Below are 27823 nucleotides of genomic sequence, written 5' to 3' on the forward strand. Positions count from 1 at the left end.
GCTGGCCCAGTCCCAGCTGTTGTGGGCACTGGGGGAGTGAACCAATGGATGCAGAGGTCTTTCTCTCCCCGTCTCTGTGTCAAACAAAATGAAATGAAGTGAAAAACTTAAGAAAGAAAGGTAACCACATTTTAAAGTGTTTCTTTAAAAAGCAAACCGGGCCAGGTAAGCCGCTGCTTGGGTATCCCCCGTCAGATGCCGGTCTGAGTTGGCTACTCCATTTCTGATGGAGCTCCCTGCCAGGGGCCCGGCAAGCAACAGATGTTGGCTCAACAGACTTTGCTGGGGACTGTCGCTGAGCAAGGAAGGGACCTGGGGACTTGAGCGCCTGAAGCTGAAGTCGGTCAACCCCATGGCCATTGCCCCCAGTGGTCGGTCCCGCCGGACGGGTCCCGGCGACCACCCGAGGGCGGCAGAGCCAGCCGCGAGGACCGCGGGGCGGGCTGTAGTCCAGGTACCTGCGCCCCGCAGGGTGCAGCAGGGGAGCTGTGTGAGATCTGGGGGTGCAGGCCAGCTCCCGGCCACACAGCCATCAGCGGCAGAGCCACGGGGCCCAGCTCTCCGCTTAGGTCGCCCCCGGGCAGGTGCAGCGCACACCGCTTCCGCCGGCGGAGGGGACAAGCCACCGTTCCCTGGAGGGCTTCCCCGGGCCTGAACTGGCAGCGGACCCCGCCAGCCTGGGCTCTCGACGGCGGCCCGGCGTCCGGCCTCGCTCCACGGCTGGCCTCGTCTCGGCCTGCTCCGACCTCAGGCCCCAGAGCCACAGGGCGTCTCTTGCCGACGCCGGCTCACCGCGTGCGACCACACCCACCAAGCTTAGACTTCCGAGGCCAGAACCTTTCGAAGCCGTTTCTCGCCGCGGGCAAACCGCTGACACCTACATCCAGGGCCGGGCCCCTCGTTTCCCTTCGCGCGAGGCGCCGGCCGGAGGAAGCTGGCAGCCATCTTTGGTGTGGCGCTGCCCGGGGTGCTTGTGACTTTCCCATCCCTTACGACGAACGCTTCACGTCCTGATCTCTGAATTTACATCGCTGCTGTACACTCACACTTTCCGCAAAGCCTTTGTCTGAAGAAGGCAGAACACTTCAGGCGGCGCTGCCTTCGCCCCTCCTAACATGGCTCCCTCGGCCTGCCGGCGGCTGCGCACAGACTTCCGCTTTCCCGGCAGGCCCGAGGCGAGCCGAACTTCCGGCCCCGCGACGCACGCGCGGGTCGCTCTCTTCGCTCTCTCCCGCGGTGTTCGCGAGCGCCGCAGCCATGTCTTACCCCGCCGATGACTACGAGTCCGAGGTAACGTGGCGCTCACCGCGTGGCTGCCTCCGCACCCTGGGCTCCCTGGAACGGCGGGTCCCGGCGCGGGGGGCGGTGTTGGGGCCGGCCCGGACGGAGCCCGCCGCGGGCCGCCATCAGCCGCGGCCTGCCTCCCTGGGCTGTCCCCGTGCCGCCGCCCCAGCTCCCGGCTCCTCGCAGCCCCGGTTCTGCCAGTGCTCCTGGGGCGTCCCGTCCGCTCGTCGTCCCCGTCTCCGGCACCGGGGGCGACCAGGCCGACGAGACGGCCGCGTGTTGGTGTAGCTCTGTTCTTTTTTGTGGTCTGGGGTCCGCCGGATGCGACCTGCCTCATTGCACGCCTGATGCCGGGTCTCACTGTCCGGTTGTCCTCCCGGGCCTCTGGCGCAGGAGCCGGTGTCGCGTGCTCGCCGGCCGGGCGCCGGGGCGAGCATCTTGGGTTGATGAATTGTCTCTTTCCTCGTAGGCCGTCTACGATCCTTACGCGTACCCGAGCGACTATGATATGCACACAGGTGAGGCCGGGCTGGGACTGCTGGGCGGACTGACGGGCACCTGCTTGGGGCCAGACACTTGGCCGGACTCAGTAGTCACCTGGGGTGTTCCAGCTGTGCCCTGTGAGGCGCTGCTGGTAATCCTGGTAGCAGTTGAGGTGGCCTCCTCCAGGCAGCCACTCCGGCCGTATAGTTACAAGGTGGCAGGTGTTTAGTGAATAGGGGAGCTCCCATTCTGTTGGCTCCATTGGCGAATCACAGCTTAACGCCAGTGAGATTTAGAACTGGCAAAGTGACACTGAACCCCCAGCCCCAGTAGACATGACTGTTGGGGGCCCTCGGGGCACCTCTGGGCGCACGACAAGGGTCTTGACCTCGTACGTTGATCCTAGGGGGCAAAAGGGATGAGGAGTGAAAAGTAGCTTAGGGAGTGCCGGCTGCTCCCGGGGAGCAAGGGCAGGGAGCCGCGTGGCTTGGGAGACGTAGAGTTCTGATGCTTGTTCTGTGCCGCGGGGAGTTTTGCCAGCGTGTGGGTGGTCGTGGCCTTTGCCCCGGCCGTCTGTGTCTGTGCGGATCTGAAAGCACTCTAAGTACTGCCTGTCTCTGCCCTGCAGGAGACCCCAAGCAGGACCTGGCTTACGAGCGCCAGTACGAACAGCAGACCTATCAGGTGATCCCCGAAGTCATCAGAAACTTCATCCAGTACTTCCACAAAACCGTCTCGGACCTGATAGACCAGAAGGTGTACGAGCTTCAGGCCAGCCGCGTCTCCAGCGACGTCATCGACCAGAAGGTGTACGAGATCCAGGACATCTATGAGAACAGGTGTGGGCCGCCGGCGACCGTGCCCGCCCTCTGGGTGGGACTGGCCTGTGGTGCGGCTGATGCTGAATGGCTTTCCCCAGTGCTGGGGGATCTCTGATGACCGATGAGGCCACAGGCACACTGCTGATGACCGATGAGGCCACAGGCACACTGCTGTGTTGGACTTTATCCCCAGAAACTTGTAGCAGCTTTACCTGCTATGCCTCAGCGCCGGCACCATATTTATTAATTTTTTAAAAGATTTCTTTTATTTATTTGAAAGAGTTGTAGAGAGAGGTAGAAAGGTTACAGAGAGAGAGGGAACCTTCCATCTGCTGGTTCACTCCCCAAGTGATCACAAGGGCCAGAGCTGAGCTGATCTGAAGCCAGGAGCCAGGCGCTTCTTCCTGGTCTCCCGTGTGGGTGCAGGGGCCCAAGGACTTGGGCCATCCTCCACTGCTTTCCCAGGCCACAGCAGAGAGCTGGATGGGAAGTGGAGCAGCCAGGACTCGAACCGGCACCCATGTGGGATGCTGGTGCTGGAGGCTGGGGATTGAACCTGCTGCGCTAAAGCTCAGGCTCCCTATTTATTTATTTTAAAGGCACAACAGTTCACTCCCCAAATGCCCACAGCAGGCAGGCCCTGGGGTGCACTAAAGTCAGGAACCAGGAGTTGAGTCCACATCTCCCAAGTGGGTGACAGAAACCCAGCCAGTTGTCATCACCCACTGCCTCCCGGAGCAGAGCCTGGACCTGACCCGGGCACCCTGGTAGGGACCGCTGGGACCTCTCAGACCTGACCCCGGCACCCTGGTAGGGACCGCTGGGACCTCTCAGACCTGACCCCGGCACCCTGGTAGGGACCGCTGGGACCTCTCAGACCTGACCCCGGCACCCTGGTAGGGACCGCTGGGACCTCTCAGACCTGACCCCGGGCACCCTGGTAGGGACCGCTGGGACCTCTCAGACCTGACCCCCGGCACCCTGGTAGGGACCGCTGGGACCTCTCAGACCTGACCCCGGGCACCCTGGTAGGGACCGCTGGGACCTCTCAGACCTGACCCCCGGCACCCTGGTAGGGACCGCTGGGACCTCTCAGACCTGACCCCGGCACCCTGGTAGGGACCGCTGGGACCTCTCAGACCTGACCCCAGCACCCTGGTAGGGACCGCTGGGACCTCTCAGACCTGACCCCGGGCACCCTGGTAGGGAATGCTGGGACCTCTCAGACCTGACCCCGGGCACCCTGGTAGGGAACGCTGGGACCTCTCAGACCTGACCCCGGGCACCCTGGTAGGGAACTCTGGGACCTCTCGTGGTGTCTTGACTACTGTGCGGGTACCGCCCCTCTGGAGCGGTTTGCGGGGTGGCCCTGTGTAGGGGTATCAGAGGAGCCTGGGCAGAGGCTGGGGTGGTTAGGAAAGACACCACCAGGGGAACGGAGTGGGTGATGCCTGGAGCCGAGGGGAGGGAGCAGCTGCTGGGCAGGGAATGGGAGTTGATCTCCCCTGTCTCCCCTCAGTGCCTGGTTTGCCTGGTTAGAAATGGAGAGCAGCTCAGTACAGACACAGCGGCGGCCACACGTGGGGTTTTAACTCATTCAGGAGCTTCAGTAACTAAAAAATGGAAATAGTGGAAGTTTATCTAAAGTGTTATTTCCATTTATAGTTAGGGTTTAAAAAGAATCAGGCCAGCCACTTGGTGCACCTCTTGATGCCGGGGTTCCATACCGCAGTCCTGGGCTTCAGTCCTGGCTGCATGTGTGACCCAGCTTCCCGCTCACGCACACCCAGGGAGACAGCGGTGACGGCCCAGCGAGGTGGGTCCGTGCCACTGACGGGGAGACCTGGGTTGAGATGCGGCTCCCGGTGTTCCGTTCCAGGAGCTCCTGTAGCTGGAGAGGATAGGCCGGGAGGTGGCGGAGCCCAAGCGTGTGACAGATCTTTCCCTAGGAGAACGTGGTGACAGCAATGGCTGGCCCCTTGGGAAGTGTGCCTTTTTAGTGGTGGGCGGGCAGGCAACGAAAGAGGAACCAGTAAAGGAGCTAGGACAGAAAAAGGGGTAGGTAGTGGCACAGCGGGCTAAGCCCCATTTGGGGACAGCCCGTGTCCTGTATTGGAGTGCCGAAGCTCGAGGCTGGCCTCTGCCTCTGCTTCCTGGCTGCTAATGCACCTGGGAGACAGCAGGGGATCACTCCCAGGCTGAGCCCTGCTACCCGCCTGGGAGACCCCGATGGAGTTCCTAGCTCCTGGCTTTGGCCTGACCTCGCTTTGATTGTTGTGGGCATTTGGGGAGTGAGCCAGACAATAGATTATCTCTTTCTATGTCTTTGTTTCTGTTACTTTGCCTTTCAAATGAAAAATGAATAGACTTTTTTTTTTTTTTTTTAAGATTTACTTATTTATTTGAGAGGCACAGTTACAGAGAGTGAGGGAAATGCAGGAGGTCTCCCACTCCCTGGTTCACTCCCCACATGGCTGCAGTGGCTGGAGCCGGGCCGATCCGCAGCCAGGAGCCAGGAGCTCCTTCCGTGTCTGCTGCAGTTGGTCATCTTCCACTGCTTTCCCAGGTCCTTAGCAGGGAGCTGGGCTGGAAATGGAGCAGCCGGGACTTGAATGGTGCCCATACGGGATGCTGGCGCTGCAGGCGGAGCCTTAACCCCTGGCACGGTGACAGCCCTGAATAGACTTCTTCTTTTTTTTTTTTTTTTTAATTTTTTTTTTTTTTTTTTTTTTTTTTTTTTAAATTTTTGACAGGCAGAGTGGACAGTGAGAGAGAGAGACAGAGAGAAAGGTCTTCCTTTGCCGTTGGTTCACCCTCCAATGGCTGCCGCGGCTGGTGCACTGCGGCCGGCGCACCGCGCTGATCCGATGGCAGGAGCCAGGAGCCAGGTGCTTTTCCTGGTCTCCCATGGGGTGCAGGGCCCAAGCACCTGGGCCATCCTCCACTGCACTCCCTGGCCACAGCAGAGAGCTGGCCTGGAAGAGGGGCAACCGGGACAGAATCCGGCACCCCGACCGGGACTAGAACCCGGTGTGCCGGCGCGGCAAGGTGGAGGATTAGCCTATTGAGCCGCGGCGCCGGCCCTGAATAGACTTCTTAAAAGGCAGGAGGGGGCTGGTTTTGGCACAGCGGCGGAGATGCTGCGTGGGATGCCTGCAGTCCGTGCCGGAGGACCTGGGTTCCAGTGCAGCCTGCTTCGGGTCGCAGCTTCCTGCGGTGCTCGCTCTGGGGCAGCAGGTGGTGGCCAAGGACCTGGGAGGATTCAAGTTTGGGCTCCTGAGTTAGCCTGGCTCAGCCCTGCCGTGTGGGCATCTGGGGAGTGAGATGGAAGATCTGTCGGTGTCTGTCCCTGTCTTTCTGCATCTCTGCATTTTAAATAACAGATTTTTTTTTTTTAATTAAAAAAAAAAAGGCAGGGAAGTAGAGAAGGAGCAGAGATATGTCGGGGCAACCAAAAAATCTTCCAAAGAAAGTTGAAGAAGGGAGTGATCAAGAGATGCCAAGTGCTGTGGTGAGCTCAGGGTGGGAGCCAAGCCAGCTGAGTCGGCTCCTCAGAGGGCCCTTGTACCCTAACAAGGCGGCTTCGGGCAGTGCCGGCGGCGGCCGATGGCAGTGGGATGAGAACGAGGCACTGGTGTGTGTAGAGCGCTGTCGCCGTATTGAGAAACTTGCCGTTTTGTTCTGTTTCACGCCCGGGGCTGAAAGAGGGGGAAGAGGCCGGGCTGGGCCGGGCCGGGCCGAGTTGAAGTGGCTGCTAAGGGGATGGGCACAGGAAGAAACCCAGCAGCCGCGGCCTGTGTGTGTGGCACAGCCGACAGGCTGGGGAGAGGCACAGCGCTGGGAGCAGCGTGTGCTTCGGGCTGGCTGAAGTAACTGCTCTGCCAGGGAGCTCAGTGTGGTTACGGCTCGTGACAGTCACGTGATCCTGGAAAGCCGCTGGGTTCCTGAGCGTGTGGCGCAGAGGCAGAGAGAACAGCAGCACTCTCACGGCTGCGGTGGGGGGCCTGGCCCGTCCCATGACGTCCTGCCCTCCCGAGCCCGGGTCCTCCTCTCTGCAGCTGGGGTTGGCTCTCGTGGGTCCTTCCTGCTTTGAAGTTGTGGAGCTTCTCTGCTTGGTTTTCAGCTGGACCAAACTGACTGAAAGATTCTTCAAGAACACACCGTGGCCGGAGGCTGAAACCATTGCTCCACAGGTTGGCAACGGTAGGTGTGACCCCCCACCCCCCGCCCGCCGTGTGTATGCTGCGTGGGGTCCTACGGTTGGGGGTCCCCAGACGGAAGCCTCACGAGGCTCGTGTCTGTTATGCCCGCCTTTTTCTTCAGACCTGGTGCATAGCAGGCCCGTGATAAGGTACAGCCGGTTGGAGGAGGGTCGAGTGTTGTAAGAGGGGACAGAGCTCTTCTGTGTAGCGAAAGCCTAAAGGGAGGTCTTTGTCCCGACCCGGTTCCCTGTCGGTTTGCAGTTTGGGGGTCACTCCAGTCGCTGGAGTGGGTGCCGTAGCCTCCCGCCCAGCACTGTCTTAGATGACGTGCTGTATCTTTGTTCACATGTGGCTGTGCGGCTGTGTCAGCGCCGCTGTTTGAATAGATCATTCTCTCCCACCCGGAGTTGTCGGGCACAGTTGTCGGTGTCTGTTGATCTTAATGTAAAGGTTGACTTCTGGACTCAGTTCTGTTGAGCTTGTCCTATGCTGGTACCAAACTGTCTAGCTAACTGGCTTCGTAGTGCATTTGAAATCAGTAAGTGTCAGTCCTCCAACTTTGTTCTGCTCAGGACTGTTCTGGCCGTTCTGGGTCCCGTGGTTTCCATGTGGATTTTGGGATCAGCTCATCAGTGTGTGCGAGGGAACCAGCAGGGACGTTGATGGGAATCGTGTTGAGTCTGAGCAGGGTTGGGGACTGTTGGCCTCCTGGCAGTATCACGCCCTCTGATCTGCAGGTGTGGATTCATGTGGGTCTTCGGTTTCTCCGAGCGGTTTTTTTATGGTACTTAATGTACGGATCTTCCACTTTTTTTGTTACAGCTAATGCTCACTGTTGTCATCGTTAGGCAGATTTATAAGTTACCCTGAAATAAATGCATTTGCAGTGTGGCTCAGACTCACGCTGTGTTCTATTTATATAGAATGTCACACTGTATATATTGAGCACCGTGGGAGTCTTGTGAAATAGGTAAATGTTGGAATGGATAAAGATTCACAGAGCTCATAGTGTAAAGGAGATTTTTATTGTTAATGAAAACCTCCTCCTGTCCAAGTCTCAGTCTCTCAAGACAGCTAGCGTGCCATTCTTTCTCTTTCTGTGATAGCCTGTGCTGTAGAAGCAGATGTGAGTGACTCTTGGTTTTTACACAGACTAGGCTCCCTTTTCTCTCCCTTGTTTTTTCCTACTTTTATTTTTGGGGGGCATTCTGCATCTCTGGGAATCCCCAAGACATCCCCAGGGTTGCTGGCTGGCTGGGAGGAGTTGGGGACTCCGTGTGTAGCTGAACCCACAGCCGTGAGGGTTTACAACAACCGGATACAAAGCCGAACCCACAGAGGGAGAAAGCACTGGGGGCTCGTCCAGAGGAAACCAGGCACGCGCGTCCCCTCCGTGAGCTCCCATGAGGTTGTGTGGGACTCGGTCCATCTGGCAGTGCCTTGTGCGAACATGTGGAAGTGTTGTCGTCCACGGAAGCGCATCAGAGACTTGTCTGGGGAGTTTTTGGAGCCTGGTCACAGAGGGTCCCCCCCTAACGTTCGAGCATTTCAGACTCCCGGAGGAAAGCAGGCATTCAGCACGAAGCTTGCAGTCGGCTCCTCGTCAGTGAGGGAATGGCGGGAACCCTCCTGAAGTCCGGGTTCTAGGGGCCAGCCAGTCTCGCAAGTGGGCATTTTTTTTTTTTTTTTCGACAGGCAGAGTGGACAGTGAGAGAGAGAGACAGAGAGAAAGGTCTTCCTTTGCCGTTGGTTCACCCTCCAATGGCCACCACGGCCAGCGCACTGCGGCCGGCGCATCGCGCTGATCTGATGGCAGGAGCCAGGTGCTTCTCCTGGTCTCCCATGGGGTGCAGGGCCCAAGCACTTGGGCCATCCTCCACTGCATTCCCTGGCCACAGCAGAGAGCTGGCCTGGAAGAGGGGCAACCAGGACAGAATCCAGCGCCCCGACCGGGACTAGAACCCGGTGTGCCGGCGCCGCAAGGTGGAGGATTAGCCTAGTGAGCCGCGGCGCCGGCCACAAGTGGGCATTTCTAAGGGCAGCAGTCTTGGGCCTGCTGTGTTAATTGTTTCTGCCTGGCACCGATACCTAAGGCTGCGTTGTGTCACGTTAGGTTCTTTTAAATAGGGTTTCTGTGTGGAAGGCGCATGTGTTTTAGTTTTGATAGTGTCTGTTACCCTGTGTGGAGCTCTGCCATCTATGTGCTGCTGTCTAAATAGCAAAGAAAAACAGGCCTGAATGAGACTAGGAGAGGTTGACAGAGTAGAATGGAATGAGAAGTGGATTTCTTGGTGTATATTTTAAGCGTGAGCATGAAGTTTAGGTATTGCTTAGCTTCTGAAATCGCCTTTATCCCTCCCCTGCCAAAACTCAAGCGACACTCTGCTGTCTTTTTCAGATGCTGTCTTCCTGATTCTGTACAAGGAGCTATACTACAGGCACATCTACGCCAAAGTCAGTGTGAGTACCCAGAGCTGCCAGCGGTGTCTGCACCTGCCGTTCACCCTGGGAACACAGTCACTGGTGTATGCTGTGTCAGCACCCAGCAGTGATAGGCGTGTGTCCAGAGCTTTCTTCTAAGAAATAGAGAGGGACTTGTGTAACCCAGGGCGAGCCCACACAGCCTGCCCTGTGGTTTCTGTCTCCGCACGTCTCCTTGACTGGGCGCTCATCGCCGTGTGCTCGGTCTCAAGCTCTGTGTGGGGCGCCCTTGCCTCCTCCCTGCGGGGCGTCGCTGCTGGGCTCCCTTCCTTGTGACGAGCACACACACTGGCTGTGCCAGGCCCGGTGCTGGGACCGGCTGGGACCCTTACAGCCGTCCTGCAGCGTTGACAGCAGAGGTGCCAGAGGTTCCTAGGTCTCACGTTTACGGAACTAGCCGGTGGTAAAACTCCGTGACCTGAGACCCGTCCTGGAGCACCAGTGTTCCACACACTACTGCAACGTGGGGCGCTCGCTGACCTGTTCTTGTACCCCAAGTCTCTTATACCACATGCTCTGATGACTTCCGGACCTTGTCTGAACCCAGTGCTCCCCTAAGTCAGACTTGTCCGTGCAGCACCACTCAGTGTCTCCAGCCGGCTGCTGGTAGTCATCTCAGACTCCAAGTGCTGGAAACACAGCCTTTTCCCCTTAGCCCGTATCTTCCCCTTAGCCCGTATCTTCCCCTTAGCCCGTATCTTCCCCTTAGCCTGTATCTTCCCCTTAGCCCGTATCTTCCACGTGTGTCACGTCAGGGAGGGACACCTCCAGCCACACTCAGCAGACTGGAAACCCTGCCGCTATCCTTGATTGACTTCACATCCAGCCTTGCTCTGTTCAGCTCTGTCTCCACCACAGTTCTTGAACCAAGTACTTCTCAGCACTGCTGCTGCTCCCTGTGTTCCCGCCATTATCCTGCTGGCCTGGTTGACTCACTTGCTGCTCACCTCATGGCGGTGCCCACCTTGTCCGCTTGTTCCTTCACACACTAGCCAGCCTCCACATTTCGAGACATGGTGTCACCGCACCACTCTCACAGTCCTGTCATGGCCACCCTCACACTGAAATCCCCGGTGTTAGCCTTGGCTCGGTTTGAGCTGGCCAGTTTCATTTCTTACGACTTTTCCCCTCCCTTCCTAGGTCCCTAGCCGTGCTTTGGCTCTTGAGAGCACTAACACTGCCCATTCTATTCTGTGTTTGTTGGGTTTTTTGCTTCTTCCACTAGAGGTTCGCTCCATCAGGATGTGGACTATGTCCCCACTGCTATCATCCAGTCCCTAGCTTAATGTCTGATGTGCTGTGACACGAACACGTGTGTGCTGAGTGAACAAAGGAAACTGGACCCATGATCGCTCTTCGGATTGTTTTCCACCTAAGGACGTCCTCGCTTCCCACAGTCCACTCACCTCCCACTCACCTCGGACCACTGGTCTGACTGAGGCTCCTGCCCCGGCCACAGGAGCCGTCCTCACCAGTGCTGGTGGTTGGAGGTGTTCCAGCTGCCCGAGTAACGCCGGCACCCCGTGGGATCCCTGACCGCCTTCTCTATTGTTGCTCAAGGTTAAGGACCTCGTGGAAAGTCAGAATCTAGCCACTGTGTACGCACTGCTTTGGGAAGACCTGGCATCGGAACCCATAATGCAGCTGTCTGAGCTGTAGCTAAAGGCTCAGCAGTGTTTGGCGCTGGTTGGGTGCGCACTCACATCTGTGACCAGCTTTAACCACTGGGCAGGTCTTCCACCGAGTGAGCGTTTGTTGTGTGCAGCACTTGGAGCCACAGTGCCTTACTTGCGATGTCTTGTAAAGTTCCTTGTTAGGACCCCCGGTTAGGAAGTGGCAGCGCCGAGACTAGGATGTGCCTCGTTCTCACTCAGTCACAGAGCACCCCGCTCAGCCTATCATGCCGAGCTCAGGGCGGTCTGGCCGGTCATTTGCCAGCAGCATGAAGTCTCGGGGGTCAGCGGCGCCCTGAGGGAGCAGGTAGTAAGTATTTAGGCTTTCAGGCCCTGGCGGTCTGTGTTGAATCTTAGCGACACCATTGCAGTAGCCATGAGCAGTGGACATGGCTGTGTCCCAACAAAACAGACGGAGGGGGGCCTGCCGACCCCGGGCTTCAGTCTTGTATTGGAAGTGGTAAGACCTCTTCCCTGCTGGTCCTCTGCGCCAGGGTAGCTCAGTGAAGTGTGACCGCCTGGACTCCGTACCCCTCAAGCGCCGTGATTTTACCTCTGCCTTTGTTGGCATTGTTATTCTGAAACACTTTGCCTTCTCTGCCAGACCGCACCTGTTCTCTTAGGGTCAGTTCCACGCCACGACATGTAGCCGCGTGGCCCAGTGACCAGCACCACTTAGACTGGAGAACTTACCGTCTTCCCTCTCACTTGAGTCTTGGCAGGTCGAGGTGGAGAGGACAGACAGCTGCGGCTCCGTTTGTCCTCAGCGTGGTGGACCACGGGGAAGACACATTTGAGTTCCGTACCTGTGTCCTGATGTCTGTGTTCTCTTCACAGGGGGGGCCCTCCTTGGCACAGAGGTTTGAATCCTACTACAACTACTGCAATCTCTTCAACTACATTCTTAGTGAGTCTGGGCTTGAGCCGAGAGGTCAGGTCACGAGGGCTGGCATCGATCTCCTGTTTTTAGCAGGGTTTGATGTGCACGCGGGAAGAGGGGAGGACTTGTGTGATTTATCGTCCTTTTAAGAGGGAAATTACAGGGGCAAGTGTTGCGGTACCGTGAGTTAAGTGACACTTGTGTCACGTATCAGACTGCCTGCCTCTGACCCAGCTTCTTGCTGATGCACACCCTGGGAGGCAGCAATAATGGCCCAAGTACTGGAGGGCCTGGCTTCTGACTGCAACCTGCCCCACCCCGACCATTGTAGGTATTTAGGAAACGAGCCAGTAGGTGGAATCTCTCACTGTTGTTCCCCCTTCCAGATAAATAAAAATAAACATTAAAAAGAGAAATCCCATGGGCTGCTCTGCAGTCTGTGGGCCACGCCATCGCTTTGTGTCTGACTTCTCTGATCTCCTGCACAGATGCTGATGGTCCTGCTCCCCTTGAACTTCCCAACCAGTGGCTTTGGGATATCATCGATGAGTTCATCTACCAGGTATTTATTTTGTGAGCCTAATTGGAGACAACCGATCCAAGCAAGGAGCCGTGGCTACCATTGCATTTTGTGAAACTGTTCCCAGTGTAGATAAAATAGCCCATGGCAGTGGGCTCCAGGTCAGATTGGCTGCTAGAGAGAGGCCTGCGCTCCAGACATGAGCTTGGAAGTGAGGAGAGGTGCGCGGATTTCCACCCAGTTCTCACGTGACTGGGAAGGAAGTACACGGGGTCTGGTGTCTGGGCTGCCCCCAGTCACAGGGGTGTGTCATTTAAGCTCTTAATAGAATGGAAATGTCCTTGTTGATTGTGACGGGGCTCAGCGCGGATGCGTTAATCACCTGCCCTGGGCTGCTTTTGGTGAGATTCTGCTAAGAGCCGCACGCTGTGAAGCGTGGTGTCTGTGCTGCGCCTTCGTTCTCTCTTGGCCCTGGATGTTGGCGCATCACGTAAGCATACCGTGCTGGGTTCTTCGTCTCTGAAACGAGGATTTTTGGGAGGATGACAGGGATCAGGTGCTTCACGTCGTCTTGTGATAATGTGTCTTGGGATGACTGTCAAGGCTATCGTTATTTTCCTTTTGTTTATTTAGTCCAGTCTTATTCTATAGAAATTATATGTGTGAAAAAGTGAAACAGAGAATCTGGGAGGAGAATGCCTTCCCCTGTGTTTTATGGGGACCACGTCGCTCTCACTGGGTGTTTCAGGGGGTATCAGTGTCTTCATAAAGACATGACTGGACCCGAGAGGCTTTGTGAATGCAAAGTACTGATAGGTCGTGGTTGGTGAGTGTCTTGCTCAGGGTTAGGCTCTCATGCCTTTTTTTTTTTTTTTTTTTTAAGATTTATTTATTTATTTGAAAGAGTTACACAGAGAGGAGAGGCAGAGAGAGAGAGAGGGAGGGGTCTTCATCCGTTGGTTCACTCCCCAGTTGGCCGCAATGGCCAGAGCTGCGCCGACCTGAAGCCAGGAGCCAGGAGCTTCCTCCGGGTCTCCCACGCGGGTGTAGGGGCCCAAGGACTTGGGCCATCTTCTGCTTTCCCAGGAAGTGGAGCAGCCAGGTCTCAAACTGGCACCCGTATGGGATGCCGGCGCTTCAGGCCAGGGCATTAACCCGCTGCACCACAGCGCCGGCCCCAGGCTCTTGTGCTTTTTTTTTTTTTTTTTTTTTTTTTTTTTTGACAGGCAGAGTGGACAGTGAGAGAGAGAGACAGAGAGAGAAAGGTCTTCCTTTGCCGCTGGTTCACCCTCCAATGGCCGCCGCTGCAGCCGGCGCACCGCGCTGATCCTGGCAGGAGCCAGGAGCCAGGTGCTTTTCCTGGTCTCCCATGGGGTGCAGGGCCCAAGCACCTGGGCCATCCTCCACTGCACTCCCTGGCCACAGCAGAAGGCTGGCCTGGAAGAGGGGCAACCGGGACAGAATCCGGCGCCCCAACCGGGACTAGAACCCGGTGTGCCGGCGCCGCAAGGTGGAGGATTAGCCTATTGAGCCACGGCGCCGGCTTCTTGTGCTTTTAATAGTGACGGCTACCCTCTCCCTGGCCTTGCTGCTGTCCCTGGCTTACTGGCTTGTGTGGGCCTCTCCCTGGTGCAGTCTCAGATGGCGATGTGCTGCTGACTCAGCACGCAAGGGGATCGCCTGGCTGGGGAGCTTCATCCCTCTTAAGATAATGGCTTCCCGGGCTTAGCTGGTGTTCTCTGCTAAGGAGCTTCCCGTGCTTTCTCTTCCTGACAGACCAGGGAGGGTCAGGGTGTCTGGCGTGATGCCCTCGGCCAGATGAGTGTCACACACAGCGTAGTTTGGCTGCTGCATGCTGACTGCGTGAAGGCGCTTCACTGCTAAGGATTTTTTTCCTGAAACTGCGGGTAGAGTGAGAGCCCCTCCTGCTTTTGCAGGGGCATCAGGCACCACACCACTGCTTCTTAGAATTGTAAATGAACGTGGACACATAAAGACACCAGTCAGACAACGGTAGTGTTCTAGTCGCCCGCATTGTGGCCCGGTGGGTGGGGCAACGCCAGCACCCCATGTGGGTGTTGGTGTGTGTCCTGGCTGCTCCACTTCTGATCCAGCTCCCCCCTAATAAGCCTGGGAAGGCAGTGGAAGATGACCCAATACTCGGTCCCCTGCCATACATGTGGGAGGCTTGGATGGAAATCCAGTCTCCGGGCTTTGCTCTGGCCCCGCCCCGGCCGTGTGGCCAGTTGGGGAGTGAACCTGTAGATGGAAGTGCGTGTGCTTTCTCTAACTCTGCCTTTCAAAGTAAAAAAATCTTTAAAAAGATAGTGCTCTCTACCTTCTGCAGTGACTTACCATCGTGTCTTTATAGAGACCTGCCTTTTTTTTTTTCTTAAGGGTTTATTTATTTGAAAACCATAGTGACAGAGAAGGAGGAAGAAAAACAGTAACTCCCTTCTGCTGTTTGACTCCTTGAAGGCCTACCACAGTTGGTCCAGGCCTCCCCTGTCCTGGAGCCATCATCTGCTTCCAAGGCACATTAGCAGGAAGCTGGATCTGAAACAGAACACGCGGAACTAGAACTGGCACTCTGAAAGGGGTGTGGGCATCTCAAGTAGTGGCTTAACCCGTGCCACAGCGCGTGCCTCTGCCTTGGTTTCGTTCTGTGTCATTTTGCTGATGTTGTATAGACACACCTCTCCTGCTAATGAACGTGGGGTCTTCAGTCTCCACTTAGCAGTGAATCACTGGATTCCTTGTGTGTTCTACTTAGGGAGGAGTATCTTCTAGGGTTCACTAATAAACTGTTGGTTGAGGAATGTTTGGTTTGTTTGTTTGAAATTTATTTCAAACAAATTTATTTGAAAGAACCATAGAGAAGCAGAGGCAGAGTGAGGTCGTCCATCCACTTGGTTACTCCCCAAATGGTCACAATGGCTGGTGCCAGGCCAGGCTAGGCCAAAGCCAGGAGCTTCATCCAGGTCTCCCACATGGGTGCAGGGGCCCAAGGCTTTGGGCCATCTTCCACTGCTTTCCCAGGCGCATTAGCAGGGAGTTGGATCAGAAGTGGAACAGCCACGACTTGAATTGGTGCCCATATGGGATACGTGCTGTAGATAGCAGCTTTACCTGCTATGCCACAGCGCCAGCACCTAGGCATGTTTATTTTTAAAGATGTATTTATTTATTTGGCAGAGTTTATATAGAGAGGCATCTTCCAAGTGTTGTTTCACTCCCCAAATGGTTGAAACGGCCGGGAAGAAGCCAGGAGCCTGGAACACCATCCTGGTCTCCCCGATGGGCTCAGGGGCCCGAGGACTTGGGCCGTCTGCTGCTGCTTTCCCAAACGCATTAGCAGGAGCTGGATGGAAGTGGAGTATCTAGGACTTAATCCAGCACTCATGGAATGCCACTGTCGCAGGTGATGACTTGACCTGTGCCACAACACTGGCCCCAGGATGTTTGCTGTAAGATGAACTCTGTATAGGGAAATACAGTGAAATGTGCACATCACAGCTGATGAGGTTTGGCTAAGGGGACACCACCACCTGAAGCTAAGAGCATTCTTACTGCCTTTGTTTTTGAAAGAGGGACTAGACAAACCTCCCTTCTGCTGGCTCACCCCACAGCTGCCAGATGCCCACAACCGCCAGGGCTGGGCTAGGCCAGGAAGAGTGGGGAGCTGGTCTTGGTCTCCCACAGAGGTGGCAGGGACCCAGCTACTCAAGCCGTCACCTCCATTTCCCAAGGTGTGTGTCCCCAGGGTGCTGCAATCCTGAGTGGAGCTGGGGCTTGGACCCAGGCCCTCCAGCATGGGTTGTGAGCACGCAAAATGACATTTTTACTGTGGTATCAGATGGCCACCCCTGAGTTTTAATTAATAGTAACTGCCCTTCTAAAGCAGTTTCTCAGATTGTACTCTGCCAGCAGCGTTTGCGAACATCTGTTTTTTATTCTGGATGTTCGTTTAATTTTTGATGGGAAAGAAATGGCACTCTGAATTCATATTCCTGTGGTAGAGATGGGCATTTTCCATGTTGACAATCTTGCTTTTTCTTGCAGTAATCATCACTATTATTGCCTATTTTTTCCCTTGAATTGTCATTTTCTTTTTGTGAGACTTCCTTATGCCTTCTGGTGTTGCTCTTTGTTCACTGTGAAGTTGGGCGGTTTTGTGTCACATTGGTAGGGGAAGGTCACATTTTAGACCCGAAGAACCATCTCTTCTCCTCCACGTCGATCCGAGGCTGCCGGAGTCCAAACCGCTGCCCGCGCTGCTGAGCCTTCAGCTGGGCCGTTCTCAGCGTGATGGCAGAGCTGGCCTGGCGTTGGTTCCAGCTAGGAGCACTGCTCTGAACCCCCGTCCCTGGGGAGCGGCCCCTGGGCGTGCCTCCTACTTGGTCAGGTCCCCGTTGGTGGCAAGGTGACACAGACTGAGAACTGACCGTTAGCTGTGGTTGGGGAGGCACACGCACACGACACCACGTTGCCACTCACTGCCCTGAGCCTGGCACGGTCGGGCCTGGGGGAGCAGTCGCTTACAGGTAGGAGGGCCTCGTGCTTCTCGCAGCCAGAGACAGTCAGTGACTTAAATTGTATTTGACTCCAAGTGGAGTCACCTAACTGGAGCAAGAAGCGTAGTCAGTAATGCACGAAGTTCACAGCGCAGGCTCTGAAGCAGTGGAGTGGGCGGGGGCGTCTCACCATCGGCCTTCCGCAGACCGGAGCCGCCTCGCCTCCTGCTCGGGGTCACACGCGCGGGCGGGCACCTGCGTCTGTCCCGCTGCAGCTTCCCTTGTCTCAACAGTTCCAGTCGTTCAGCCAGTACCGCTGTAAGACCGCCAAGAAGTCCGAGGAGGAGATCGACTTCCTTCGCTCCAATCCCAAAATCTGGAACGTGCACAGCGTCCTCAACGTGCTGCACTCGCTGGTGGACAAATCCAACATCAACCGGCAGCTGGAGGTGTACACCAGCGGAGGTGAGGCCGCAGCCCGACTCTGCTGCCCGCCTCTGCTCCGGAGCAGCCGCGTCCCCATCGGGATCTCCCTTCGCTGCTGGGGAGCCGGGTGCTGCAAGTGAAAGTCACTTCTCAAATTTCTGGTGTTGGGAACGCTGTGTGCTTTTTTTTTTTTTTTTTTTTTTTTTAACAGGCAGAGTTACAGTGAGGGAGAGGGAGAGGAGAGCCAGAGAGCTCTTCTCTGTCTGCTGGTTCATCCAGGGCTGGGCCAGGCCGTAGGCGGGAGTGTCGCTCCCCCTCTTCGTGGAGGAGCAACACTGAACCCTGCGCTGTTCTTCTGTCTGCTCGGCCCTCCCCGGGTTTGCTGCTGGTTCTTCCCGGGTTGGCTACTGTCCCTTCCACCTCCGTGGAAGGGCGGTTCCCCCTGACCACATTCCCCACTTCCGCAGGGGAGCGGCACACCGCCGGCCGGCTCTCTCGGAGGCTGCACAGGTGTTCCCCTTAGATGTTCCCCTTAGATGTTCCTGATGCATGCCGTCTCTCTCCTCCTTTATAGTCCTCCTCTGCCAATCCCAACTCGGCTGCCCACACGCCGAGTACGCTGCTCTCCTCCAATCAGGAGCAAGTCCTACAGTTTATTGGTTGAACTGGAGGCAGCTGTGTAGAAGCTGTTTTCTCCTCTCCCAGCGCCATATTGTGGGAGAGCAGGTGCATAGAATAAGTCTTAATTCCAGTAACTTAGTCTAGTCCGAGCTGCTCCCCACACGGGAGCTTTTTGCAGATTTCCCACATGGGCCATCTTCTGCTGCTTCCCCAGGCACGTTAGCAGAGAGCTGGATCAGAAGTGGAGCAGCCGGGACTCGAACCCGCACCTGTATGGGATGCCAGCCTTGCAGATGGCAGTTTAACCTCCTGTGCCATCTCGCTGGCCCCATACACTGTTTAAAATAATCAGATAATGAGAACTGCAAAGTTGATCTGTTCTGAGAAATTCTCTTCAGTGAAGAGTGGTGGTTTGCGCAGGCAGTCTGCGCTGTCTGGCTTCACGGGCGACAGCCAGGTTCCTGTTGTTCCTCTGCATTGAGTCTTGCACTGCTGGGCTTATCTGAGTAGGTGAGGGGAATGCGCCCTCACGCGTGTGTTTAGGGAGGGAAGGGGTTTTACTAGCTTTCCCAGGTGCAGAGCTTCTGTGAGACTGCACACGTGCTAGAGTGGACTTCGCTGAAACTCGACATGCGGTGCACACCAGGCCGGCCTTGTGAAATTACAGTTGTTGCCCTGTCTTCAATTCGGCTTTTTTTTTTTTTTTTTTTTTTTTTTTTAATTTATTTGAAAGAGTCACAGAGAGAGGTTGACAGAGAGGTCTTCCATCCACTTTCCAAATGGCTACAACAGCCAGAGCTGAGCTGACCCAGAGTCAGGAGCTGCTTCTGGGTCGCCTATGTGGGTGCAGGGTTCCAAGCACTTGAGCCACCGTTCACTGCTTCCCCAGGCACGTTAGCAGGGAGCTGGATCAGAAGTGGAGCAGCTGGGACTCAAAGCCCATATGGGATGCCCCCGGGGCTTTAACCCGCTGCACCAGAGCCGGCCCCTCAATTTGATCTTCACGTACACATAGTTTTGTAAAATACTGGTTTTATAAAACATTGGTTTGCTGAGTTATAAAGACCTTTCAAATGTTGACACATTTTATTGCATGTTTTTTTAAATCACATTGTTACTTTTGGCACTGACTTTATCAGGTCTTTGGAAGCTCTGTGAGTTCATAGAGAAGTTTTTCAAAATTGCATGTGAGGTTGGCAGCAAACCTTGTCAGCTGTTTCCACTGAAGTGTGACGGGCTCATGTCACTTGTTTTTAGAAAATGTCTGCCAGGTGGTCAGACCTGAGCAGCTCGTCTGGCGGTCCTTGCACGTGATCATGGTGTTCCTGTGAAGAGGAATTGTTCTTTAGTGCAAGTGCAGGGCAGGAACATGGCTGTGACCTCCAGACTTGCTGGTGGGAAGAGCTTGGTGAATAACCTTGACCGCTGAGAGGCCCTGCTCAGGTTCTTACACCTGCCCCTCCCCACCTCACCTCCCCCAGAAACAACAACAAAATGAGCCAGTGGCTGCTGCTGGATTTCAGATCCGCGTGAGGCAGGGCTTACTGTTCCTGGGTGTGCCTTTGACAGCAGAGTTGTGCTCTGGAAGGAAGCAGTGAAGGCTGGCAGCAGGTGCCCGCTTTGCCTCCTCTGCTAACACATGCCGTGGGTCTCTCTCCAGGTGACCCCGAGAGTGTGGCTGGGGAGTATGGACGTCACTCCCTCTATAAGATGCTTGGCTACTTCAGCCTGGTGGGGCTGCTGCGTCTGCACTCCCTGCTGGGGGATTACTACCAGGCCATCAAGGTGCTGGAGAACATCGAACTCAACAAAAAGGTAGCTGCCTGTTGCCTGGGCCCATCTGTCCAGGGCCGAGAGGATACCTGCTCCCAGAGAAACTGGTCTCGAGTAAACGGTCAGGGGATGAGGGGGCTCTGCCCGGGCGGCGGGGTGGGAGCCTGCACCTGGCGATGTTGGGGGCTCCTGACAGTTGCTGGTCAGCAGCCTCGATGAGCTTTTCAGAGAGTCCCAGTGGCAGCTTCGTACTGCTTGTGTTTCACTCGTCGCCAGCCTCACAGAGATTGAGTTCTGTAGACGCGTGGTTAGCTGGGGCATTTCTCCCAACTGCAGAAAGACAGGCGTTTTTATTTGGCATTTGGTGCGTGTGTATCTGGTTCCATCTTAGTTGCCCATTCAGTGTTAGTGCTTATTTGAAAAAGCAAGGAAAAATAAAGTATTTATTTTAGATTTTTTTCCCCCTGAGGTCACAGTACTTTACTGACGAGTGTGAAGGGTGGGGGAACTTGGAGATTGGCTGCGACCGAATGAAATCCAGCATCCCTGGCCAGGAGCTCCCTGCACCCTCAATCCTGAAAGCAAGCTTTGGACTGGTGCCCTGTAGTTAACCTGGTTAACAGCTAGGAAAATGGAGGCCTTAAAAATGTCACTCCTGGTGACTCTCTGATGCCAAAACTTCTCTGGGAAATTCAGGTCCTACTTCGTAGGGGCAGCTTCTGGTGTTCCCCCCTTAGCGGAGCTGAGGCCCCGCCTCCTGCTCCTCCCCTGGAATGAACGGGCTCAGGTGTGTCTCCACCTCCTCCCACAGAGCATGTACTCCCGCGTGCCGGAGTGCCAGGTCACCACCTACTATTACGTTGGTTTTGCGTACTTGATGATGCGCCGTTACCAGGATGCCATCCGGGTCTTTGCCAACATCCTCCTCTACATCCAGAGGACCAAGAGCATGTTCCAGAGGACGACGTACAAGTACGAGATGGTGAGGCCCGTCCGCGCGGTGGGCCGCGACACCCTGCCGCCCGTCCGTGAACCTCTCCGAACGTTTTGCTGTCTTAGATGCTTTTTTCCTACATGATGTCTATTTTCTTTATTTTTTTGTTCCACTTACTTTAAAGGGAGAGCTACAGAGAAAGTGGGGGAAAAAAGATCTTCCATCTGTTAGTGCTAGTTCCTTCCCAAATACCTAGAACAGCCAGGTCTGGGCCAGGCTGAACCCAGGAGCCTGGACTCCACGTGAGCTCTGGGAACTCAGGTACTCGGGCCGTTGTCTGTTGCTTCCCAGGATGCAGTAACAGGAAACTGGATTGGAACTGGAGAAGCTGGGACTTGACCTGGCACCTGATAGTTGGTGGAGGTTTCCCAAGCAGCAGCTGAACCCACTGCACCACAGTGCCCACCCCAGGAGTTGAGATTTGAAAGGATGGCAGTGGCACACACACTGAGCTGAGGGAGTTGTGGGGTCAGGGTGTTAGATTCTGGTATTGATACACCATCAGAGGCTTGAGTAACTTGATCCGAACTGATAGGAAAGGGTTGACCTCTCAGCACATGAGACAGACTGGAAAGAGTAAGACAGGGCCCCGCGAGGAAGCCAGGAGATGTCCCAGGAGCAAGTGTTCCTAGGACAGAAGCTCAGTAGGACTCACGGAGGGCTTCAGGAGACAGTAAGTGCCTGGTGTGCGAGGGAAAAGTGTACCTGTGAGAATTGTGGGCCAGGCTGGCCGTGGGGACTCAGCAGGTCCGTCTGTTTGACCGCTGCCCGCAGATTAACAAGCAGAACGAGCAGATGCACGCCCTGCTGGCCATCGCCCTCACCATGTACCCCATGCGGATCGACGAGAGCATCCACCTGCAGCTGCGGGAGAAGTACGGCGACAAGATGCTGCGCATGCAGAAGGGCGACCCCCAGGTCTACGAGGAGCTCTTCAGCTACTCGTGCCCCAAGTTCCTGTCGCCTGTGGTGCCCAACTACGACAGCGTGCACCCCAACTACCACAAGGAGCCCTTCCTGCAGCAGCTCAAGGTGTTTTCGGACGAAGTGCAGCAGCAGGCTCAGCTCTCGACCATCCGCAGCTTCCTGAAGCTCTACACCACCATGCCCGTGGCCAAGCTGGCCGGCTTCCTGGACCTCACCGAGCAGGAGTTCCGCATCCAGCTGCTCGTCTTCAAACACAAGATGAAAAACCTCGTGTGGACCAGCGGCATCTCCGCCCTGGACGGAGAGTTCCAGTCTGCCTCCGAGGTCGACTTCTACATAGATAAGGTAGGGCTGCCCTCCGCTCGCAATGAGTAAATCATCTGTTGCTTTTTATTTTTGGTGGCTAAGACACACGGTCTTCCCGTCGTTGTCCTGGGCATTTAGGATACATCCGTCAGCAATGTCCACTTCCATTCTAGTGTTAAAAAAGGTACACGTTGGGGCCGGTGCCGAGGCGCAGTAGGTTAACCCTCTGCCTGGGGTGCTGCCATCCCATATGGGCAGTTCTAGTCCCGGTGTTTGAAAGGCAGAGTGACACAGACAGGTTAGTCTTCTTCCATCCTTAGGTTCACTTCCCCAAATGGCCACAGTGGCAGGGGCTGGGCCAGGCTGAACCCCAGCATGGGTGGCAGAGGCCTAAGTACTTGGGCCATCTCTGGGCCACTCTCCCAGGCTGCATTTTCCTGGGAGCTGGGTGGGAGACAGGGTAGCTGGGAAGCAGCTGGCCCTCAGATAGGGAATGCCTGCTGCACCACATTGCCAGCCCCAGGGCAGTGAGGTTTGGAGTTAGCCCAGCAGACATCTGGGGTCGACCACACCTCCATTCCTGGAAGAGGAAACAGGAGAGTGAAGGCCCCCGGGCAGGAGAGAGCTGGTTGAGAAACAGGAGCTGTGCTGGGTGAGGCCGATGAGACAGGAGCGGTTCTGCCTTCAGATTTGTGAGGTCCTTCAGCAGCTGCTACCCTGACTTTCCACACTGTAGATGAGCATGCCAGTTTTCTTAATTAAAAAAATTACTCATTTTTTTAGATTTTTTTTTTTTTGAAAAGCAGAGAGAGTTTCTCCCATCTGCTAATTCCCCACATGCCCACAGCAGCCGGGGCTGGGCCAGGCTGAAGCTGGGAGTCAGGAACTCAATCCAGGTCTCCTGACACTTGAGCCGTCCCCTGTGGTCTCTCAGGGTGCGCGTTAGCAGAAGGCTGGAAGCAGAGAGGAGCTAGGACTCAGCCCCAGGCACTCCAGTGTGGGATGCGAGCACCCCAGGCAGCGTTTTTAACCACTGTACTGAGTGCTGCTCCTGTTTTTTAAAAACATTTATTATTTGAAAGGCAGAGTGACAGCAGGAGAGAGAGGGAGAGGAAGAGAGAGATCATCTGTCCGCTGGTTCACTCCCTGAGGACCACAGCAGCCAGGGCCGGGCCAAGCTGAAGCCAGGAGCTAGCAGCTTCATCCGGGTCTCCCACGTGGGTGCAGGGCTCCAAGCACTTGGGCTGTTCCACTGCTTTCCCAGGTGCATTAGCAGGAGGATAGAAGTAGCCGGGACTCGAACTGCACCCATGTGGGATGCCAGCACTGTAGGCGGTGGCTTAACCTGTTGGCCCCCTGTGTTTGAACTGCCTATGTTGGAATTGTTTGCTCTCATTTTGTGTGACTGCTGTTAGTCAGCAGTAAATCTTCAAGAATCAGTGCCAGTGCTATCCGTGGTCCATTGTTTTATTATTTATTTGAAAGGTAGAGGGCGATATCTTTCATTCAGTGGTTCACTCCCCAAATGTGCTTTCTTAGAATGATTTGTTTTCCCTTCAATAACTATTTGATCTTCTTTAATGCTATAAGATTTTTTTTTATTTGAAAGTCAGAGTTAAAGAAGAGAGGCAGAGAGAGAGGTCTTCCATCCGCTGGTTCACCCCTCAGTTGGCTGCAACAGCCAGAGCTGTGCCGATCCGAATCCAGAAGCTTCTTCCAGGTCTCCCACGAGGGTGCAGGGGTCCAAGGACTTGGGCCATCTTCACTGCTTTCCCAGGCCATAGCAAAGAGCTAGATCAGAAGAGGAGCAGCCGGGACTTGAACTGGCACCCCAGTGCCCTCCCCAACTATGAGGAGATTTTAAAAATTAATGTATCCTGGTGTGGGCATTGTGGCTCAGTGAGTTTAAGCGAATTGCTTGGGATACCCACATCTCAAATTAGAGTTCCAGTTGAAGTTCCGGCATCTCCGCTTCCCATCTGATTCCTTCCTCGGGTGCCTGGGAGGGTGTTTGGTTCCCTGCCACTGTGTGGGACACCCAGATGGGGTTCCTGGCTTCCGGATTTGGCTCGCCCATTTCAGGCTTTGGGGACATGAGCCACTGAATAGAAGAGCTCTACGTCTCTCTTCCACCTTCTCTGTCTTTCAAATAAATCTAACAATAGACATGTTGGTGTCCTGGGCGAGCGCTGTGGCACTGCAGGTCAAGCCGTTACGTGCGGCGCTGTCACCCCAATGGCACTGGTTTGTGTCCCAGCTGCTTCGCTTCTGATCCAGCTCCGCTAGAGCGCCTGGGAAAGCAGCGAAAGAGGGCCCGGTCCTGGGCCCTGCACCGTGTGGGAGACCCCGGAGAAGCTCTGGCTGCAGACCAGCCCAGCTGTAACTGGTGGGACCATCTGTGGAGTGAACCAGTGAATGCAAGACCTCTCTCTCTCTCTCTTTTTCAAGTATAACTGAATAAATCTTTTAAATTGTATCCTTCATTTTTTTTTGTTTTCAGAATGCTTGCTAGTCTAAACATGCTACAAGAATGGAAAATAGCACTTTTTGGGCAGTTGTTTTAAAAATGCAGTTTAAAAAGTAATTTGTAGGCCGGCACCATGGCTCACTTGGCTAATCCTCTGCCTGCGACGCCGGCACCCCAGGTTCTAGTCCCGGTCGGGGCGCCGGATTCTGTCCCGGTTGCTCCTCTTCCAGGCCAGCTCTCTGCTGTGGCCCGGGAGTGCAGTGGAGGATGGCCCAAGTACTTGGGCCCTGCACCCCATGGAGACCAGGAGAAGCACCTGGCTCCTGCCTTCAGATCGGCATAGCGCCAGCCTTAGTGGCCATTTGGGGAGTGAACCAATGGAAGAAAGACCTTTCTGTCTCTCTCTCATTGTCTGTAACTCTCTCTCTCTCACTAACTCTGCCTGGCAAAAAAAAACGAAAACAAAAGCAGTTTGTAGAAGCCAGCATTGTGGTCCAGTGGTGAGGCTGTCACCACCTGTGATGCTAGCATTCCATGTTCTAATGCCAGTTCAAGTGCCAGCTGGTAAGGCAGTGGATAATAACCCGAATGCTTGGGCCCTGACAACCGTGTGGGAGACCTGGCTCAGCCTCGGTTGCTGTTAGCATTTGGGGAATGGATCAACAGGTAGAAGATTTCTCTGTCGTTCCCTCTCTATTGCTGTGTGTTTCAAATGAATGATTCTTAAAAATAATAATAATAATAAAGGATTAATTTGGGGCCCATGCTGTGGCATCGCAGGTAAAGCCTTTGGTGCCAGCATCCCAATGGGAGACCCAGAAGAAACTTTGGGCTCCTGGCTTCGAATTGGCCCAGCTCCGGCCATTGCAGCCATTTGAGGAGTGAACCAGTGGATAGAAGACCTCTCTTTCTGCCTCTGCCTCTCTGTAAGTCTGCCTTTCAAATAAAAAAAAAACTTTTTTTAAAACAATTTCTTTATTTGAAAGTCAGAGAGTTGGGGAAGAGATCCCTCATCCACTGGTTCACTGCCCTGTCCAGGCAGGAGCTGGGAGCTTCATCCCAGTCTCCCACGTGGGTGCAGGGGCCCGGGTGCTTGAGCCGTCCTCTGCTGCTTTCCCAGGCGCATTAGCAGGGACCTGGCTCGGAAGTGGAGCAGGTGGTGGCTTAATCATCCAGTCCATAATGTCAGCCTCTCAAATAAATCTTTTTCAAAAATAATGTAATTCAACATACATATACATGCTATAAATGCTGGGAGCCAGGAACTCCGTCTGGGTCTCCATGTGGGTGGCAGGTACCTAAGGACTTAAGCCATCTACTGCTTTCCCTGGCACATTAGCAGGGAGCTGGATTACATGGAGAGCAGCCAAGGAGATGGCTTAAACTGCTTCGCACCACTTTAAATTTGACAGTTGTAACCATCCCACTATGATTCTAGGACATTGCATCCCATAAAAAACTCCCTTCCCTGTAGTCCCTCCTGATTGCCCGCCCCACTGCCAGCAAACCACTGGCCTACTCCCTGCCTCTGGCTCTTCCCTTGACATTTCAGTGCCTCACAGCATGCGGCCCTTTGTGCTGGGCCTCTCGCAGGCATGTTTGCAGGTGCGCGCGTGCTGTCGCGTGTACCAGCACCGCATTCCTTGTTACGGTCAGTAACGTGCCTCGTGTGGCTGAGCAGGCCGTGTTCTGTCCTTGCGTCCTTGGCTGCTGGACTCTGGAGTTGTTTCCGCTCTTTGGCTGTGAGGAGTAAGGCCGCTGTGAGTGTTGCAGTGCAGGGTTTGCGGGAGCCGTGTTTGTAGTTGTCTGGTATAGATCTTGTGGATTTGCTGGGTAGTTTGTTTTTGAAAGCTCATCTTTGAACACTCTACTAAAGGTGTTTTCGACTTTTGGAAAATGGTGTGTTTGGCAGAATTTAGCTGTGCCTGACATGAACAGACTTGGCAAAAGTAAACACATGCCACTAGTGGACAATTTTCCGTGTTTTAAATCCTGCATTTAGAAGTCCCAGAGAGCTACCCTTCCCTGCAGTGTCAGCCCCACCATCATTTCCGCTTTGTCAGGATCAGTGACCTGTCACCCCTTAGTGGCCCAGCCTCACTAGTCCCAACTAAGGTTTGATGAAACACTTCTGAGAATCAGCCGTGTGGCTCTGTTCTGAGTTATATTCAGGGCACGTCAGTAATGCGTCACGTAGTACCTTAAGTAAGCACGTTTCCTCGCTCCTCACGGGCTGGTGATGCTCTCGCGGGCGGCTCCCCAGCCGCGCCTCCGCCTTTGGCCCTGGGAGGCAGGAGGGGTTTGCCCAGCACTGAGCATCTTTGTTGGTGGCCTCCCCTTCCTGGTGCCCTGACTGCGCGTTCCCTCGCAGGACATGATCCACATCGCAGACACCAAGGTCGCCAGGCGCTATGGAGATTTCTTCATCCGTCAGATCCACAAATTCGAAGAGGTAAGAGGTTTTAGGGAATGTTCTGTTACTAGGGACAGAAGGAGGAGTTTTTAAATTTTTTGTATCCTATTTCTGTTTTCAAAAAAGCCTGAAATTGGCCCTTTGAGCCCCTGGGCTCGAGTGGCTGGCTGCTGGGGTCGGAGCGGGTTGCTGCGTCAGCCTTCTCGGAGCGTCTCCTTCCAGGCCCTCCCGCGGCGGCCAGCTCGCCTTCCCTTCTCTGCCATTTCCTAATATGGGTGGGTTCTCTGCCTGCTCTCCATCGCTCCCCTTTTGGCGTTGTTCTGCAGCTTGGACAGGTCTGGCCGGTTCCTGCAGGTTGTTTAGACAGACTTGGCGCCATGCACGTCGTGCCCTGGCTGAGTCTTGTGGGCTCCTTCTGTGGTCACTGTGGGAGCCGCTCTGGAGCTCCAGCAGGGGTCAGGCTCCGCCTGCAGCAGCCGCACAGTCCCAGTGTCCACCCGCCCCGGGCTGGGGCTGCTTCCCCCCAAGGACCCTGGTCCTCGTGGCGGGAGAGCCGAAGCTGCTGCTTGTTCCGAGTGGACTGCCAGCCTTGGCGAGCCCAGCCACTCTGCAGCCCGCTGCTGTCCGTGGGATGGAAGCACAGTGTAGTGTGCGGGAGCGTCATGCAGAGGCACAACAAGGACTGCACGAGCCGCGGGGGTGGCTCTGCACCAGCGCCTGCACTCCTTCCCTGGCCTCCGGGCCGCTTGAGTCCCTCCTGGTGATGCACTCTGTAGGGGGAGGCTGGGAAAAGCCGTGTATGCAGCTGTGTCTCTTTTCTCTTCTAGCTTAATCGAACCCTGAAGAAGATGGGGCAGAGACCCTGAGGACATGCGCAGTCACAGGAGTCAGGGACCTGTTTGGATGTCCTTCTAGACAGGAAGTGCTGCTGCCACCGCGAAGCCTTTGCCTGGACAGTCCTCAGCCCCTCGGCTGGTGAGGTGTTTGAATTAAGGACTGGGATGTTCTAAGTATCTCAGTAAAGGATCTGTGGAGCCA

At 55.3% G+C, this 27823-nt stretch overlaps 1 protein-coding gene across 1 annotated transcript; it reads left to right on the forward strand.

The window, feature by feature from the left end:
* Nucleotides 1–1145: 1145 nt before the first annotated feature.
* Nucleotides 1146–27823, forward strand: EIF3L (eukaryotic translation initiation factor 3 subunit L). Its single transcript, XM_002723530.5, has 13 exons — nt 1146–1290; nt 1754–1802; nt 2396–2606; nt 6712–6791; nt 9189–9250; nt 11782–11851; nt 12313–12386; nt 17152–17323; nt 19566–19720; nt 20490–20660; nt 21447–21944; nt 26744–26824; nt 27613–27823. Exons 1-13 carry the CDS (start codon nt 1258–1260, stop codon nt 27649–27651), a joined length of 1695 nt encoding a protein of 564 aa, XP_002723576.1. The 5' UTR covers nt 1146–1257; the 3' UTR covers nt 27652–27823.

The sequence above is a fragment of the Oryctolagus cuniculus genome, chromosome 11 (genome assembly GCF_964237555.1).
Source record: "Oryctolagus cuniculus chromosome 11, mOryCun1.1, whole genome shotgun sequence".
NCBI lineage: Eukaryota > Metazoa > Chordata > Mammalia > Lagomorpha > Leporidae > Oryctolagus > Oryctolagus cuniculus.

Excerpts from the sequence above, each read along its gene's own strand:
- EIF3L (XM_002723530.5), top strand. The coding sequence starts at position 1,258 with ATGTCTTACCCCGCCGATGACTACGAGTCCGAG. Across the intron at positions 17,324-19,565 it reads GGAGGTGTACACCAGCGGAG|GTGACCCCGAGAGTGTGGCT; the intron begins GTGAGGCCGCAG and ends GTCTCTCTCCAG. Across the intron at positions 20,661-21,446 it reads CGACGTACAAGTACGAGATG|ATTAACAAGCAGAACGAGCA; the intron begins GTGAGGCCCGTC and ends CGCTGCCCGCAG.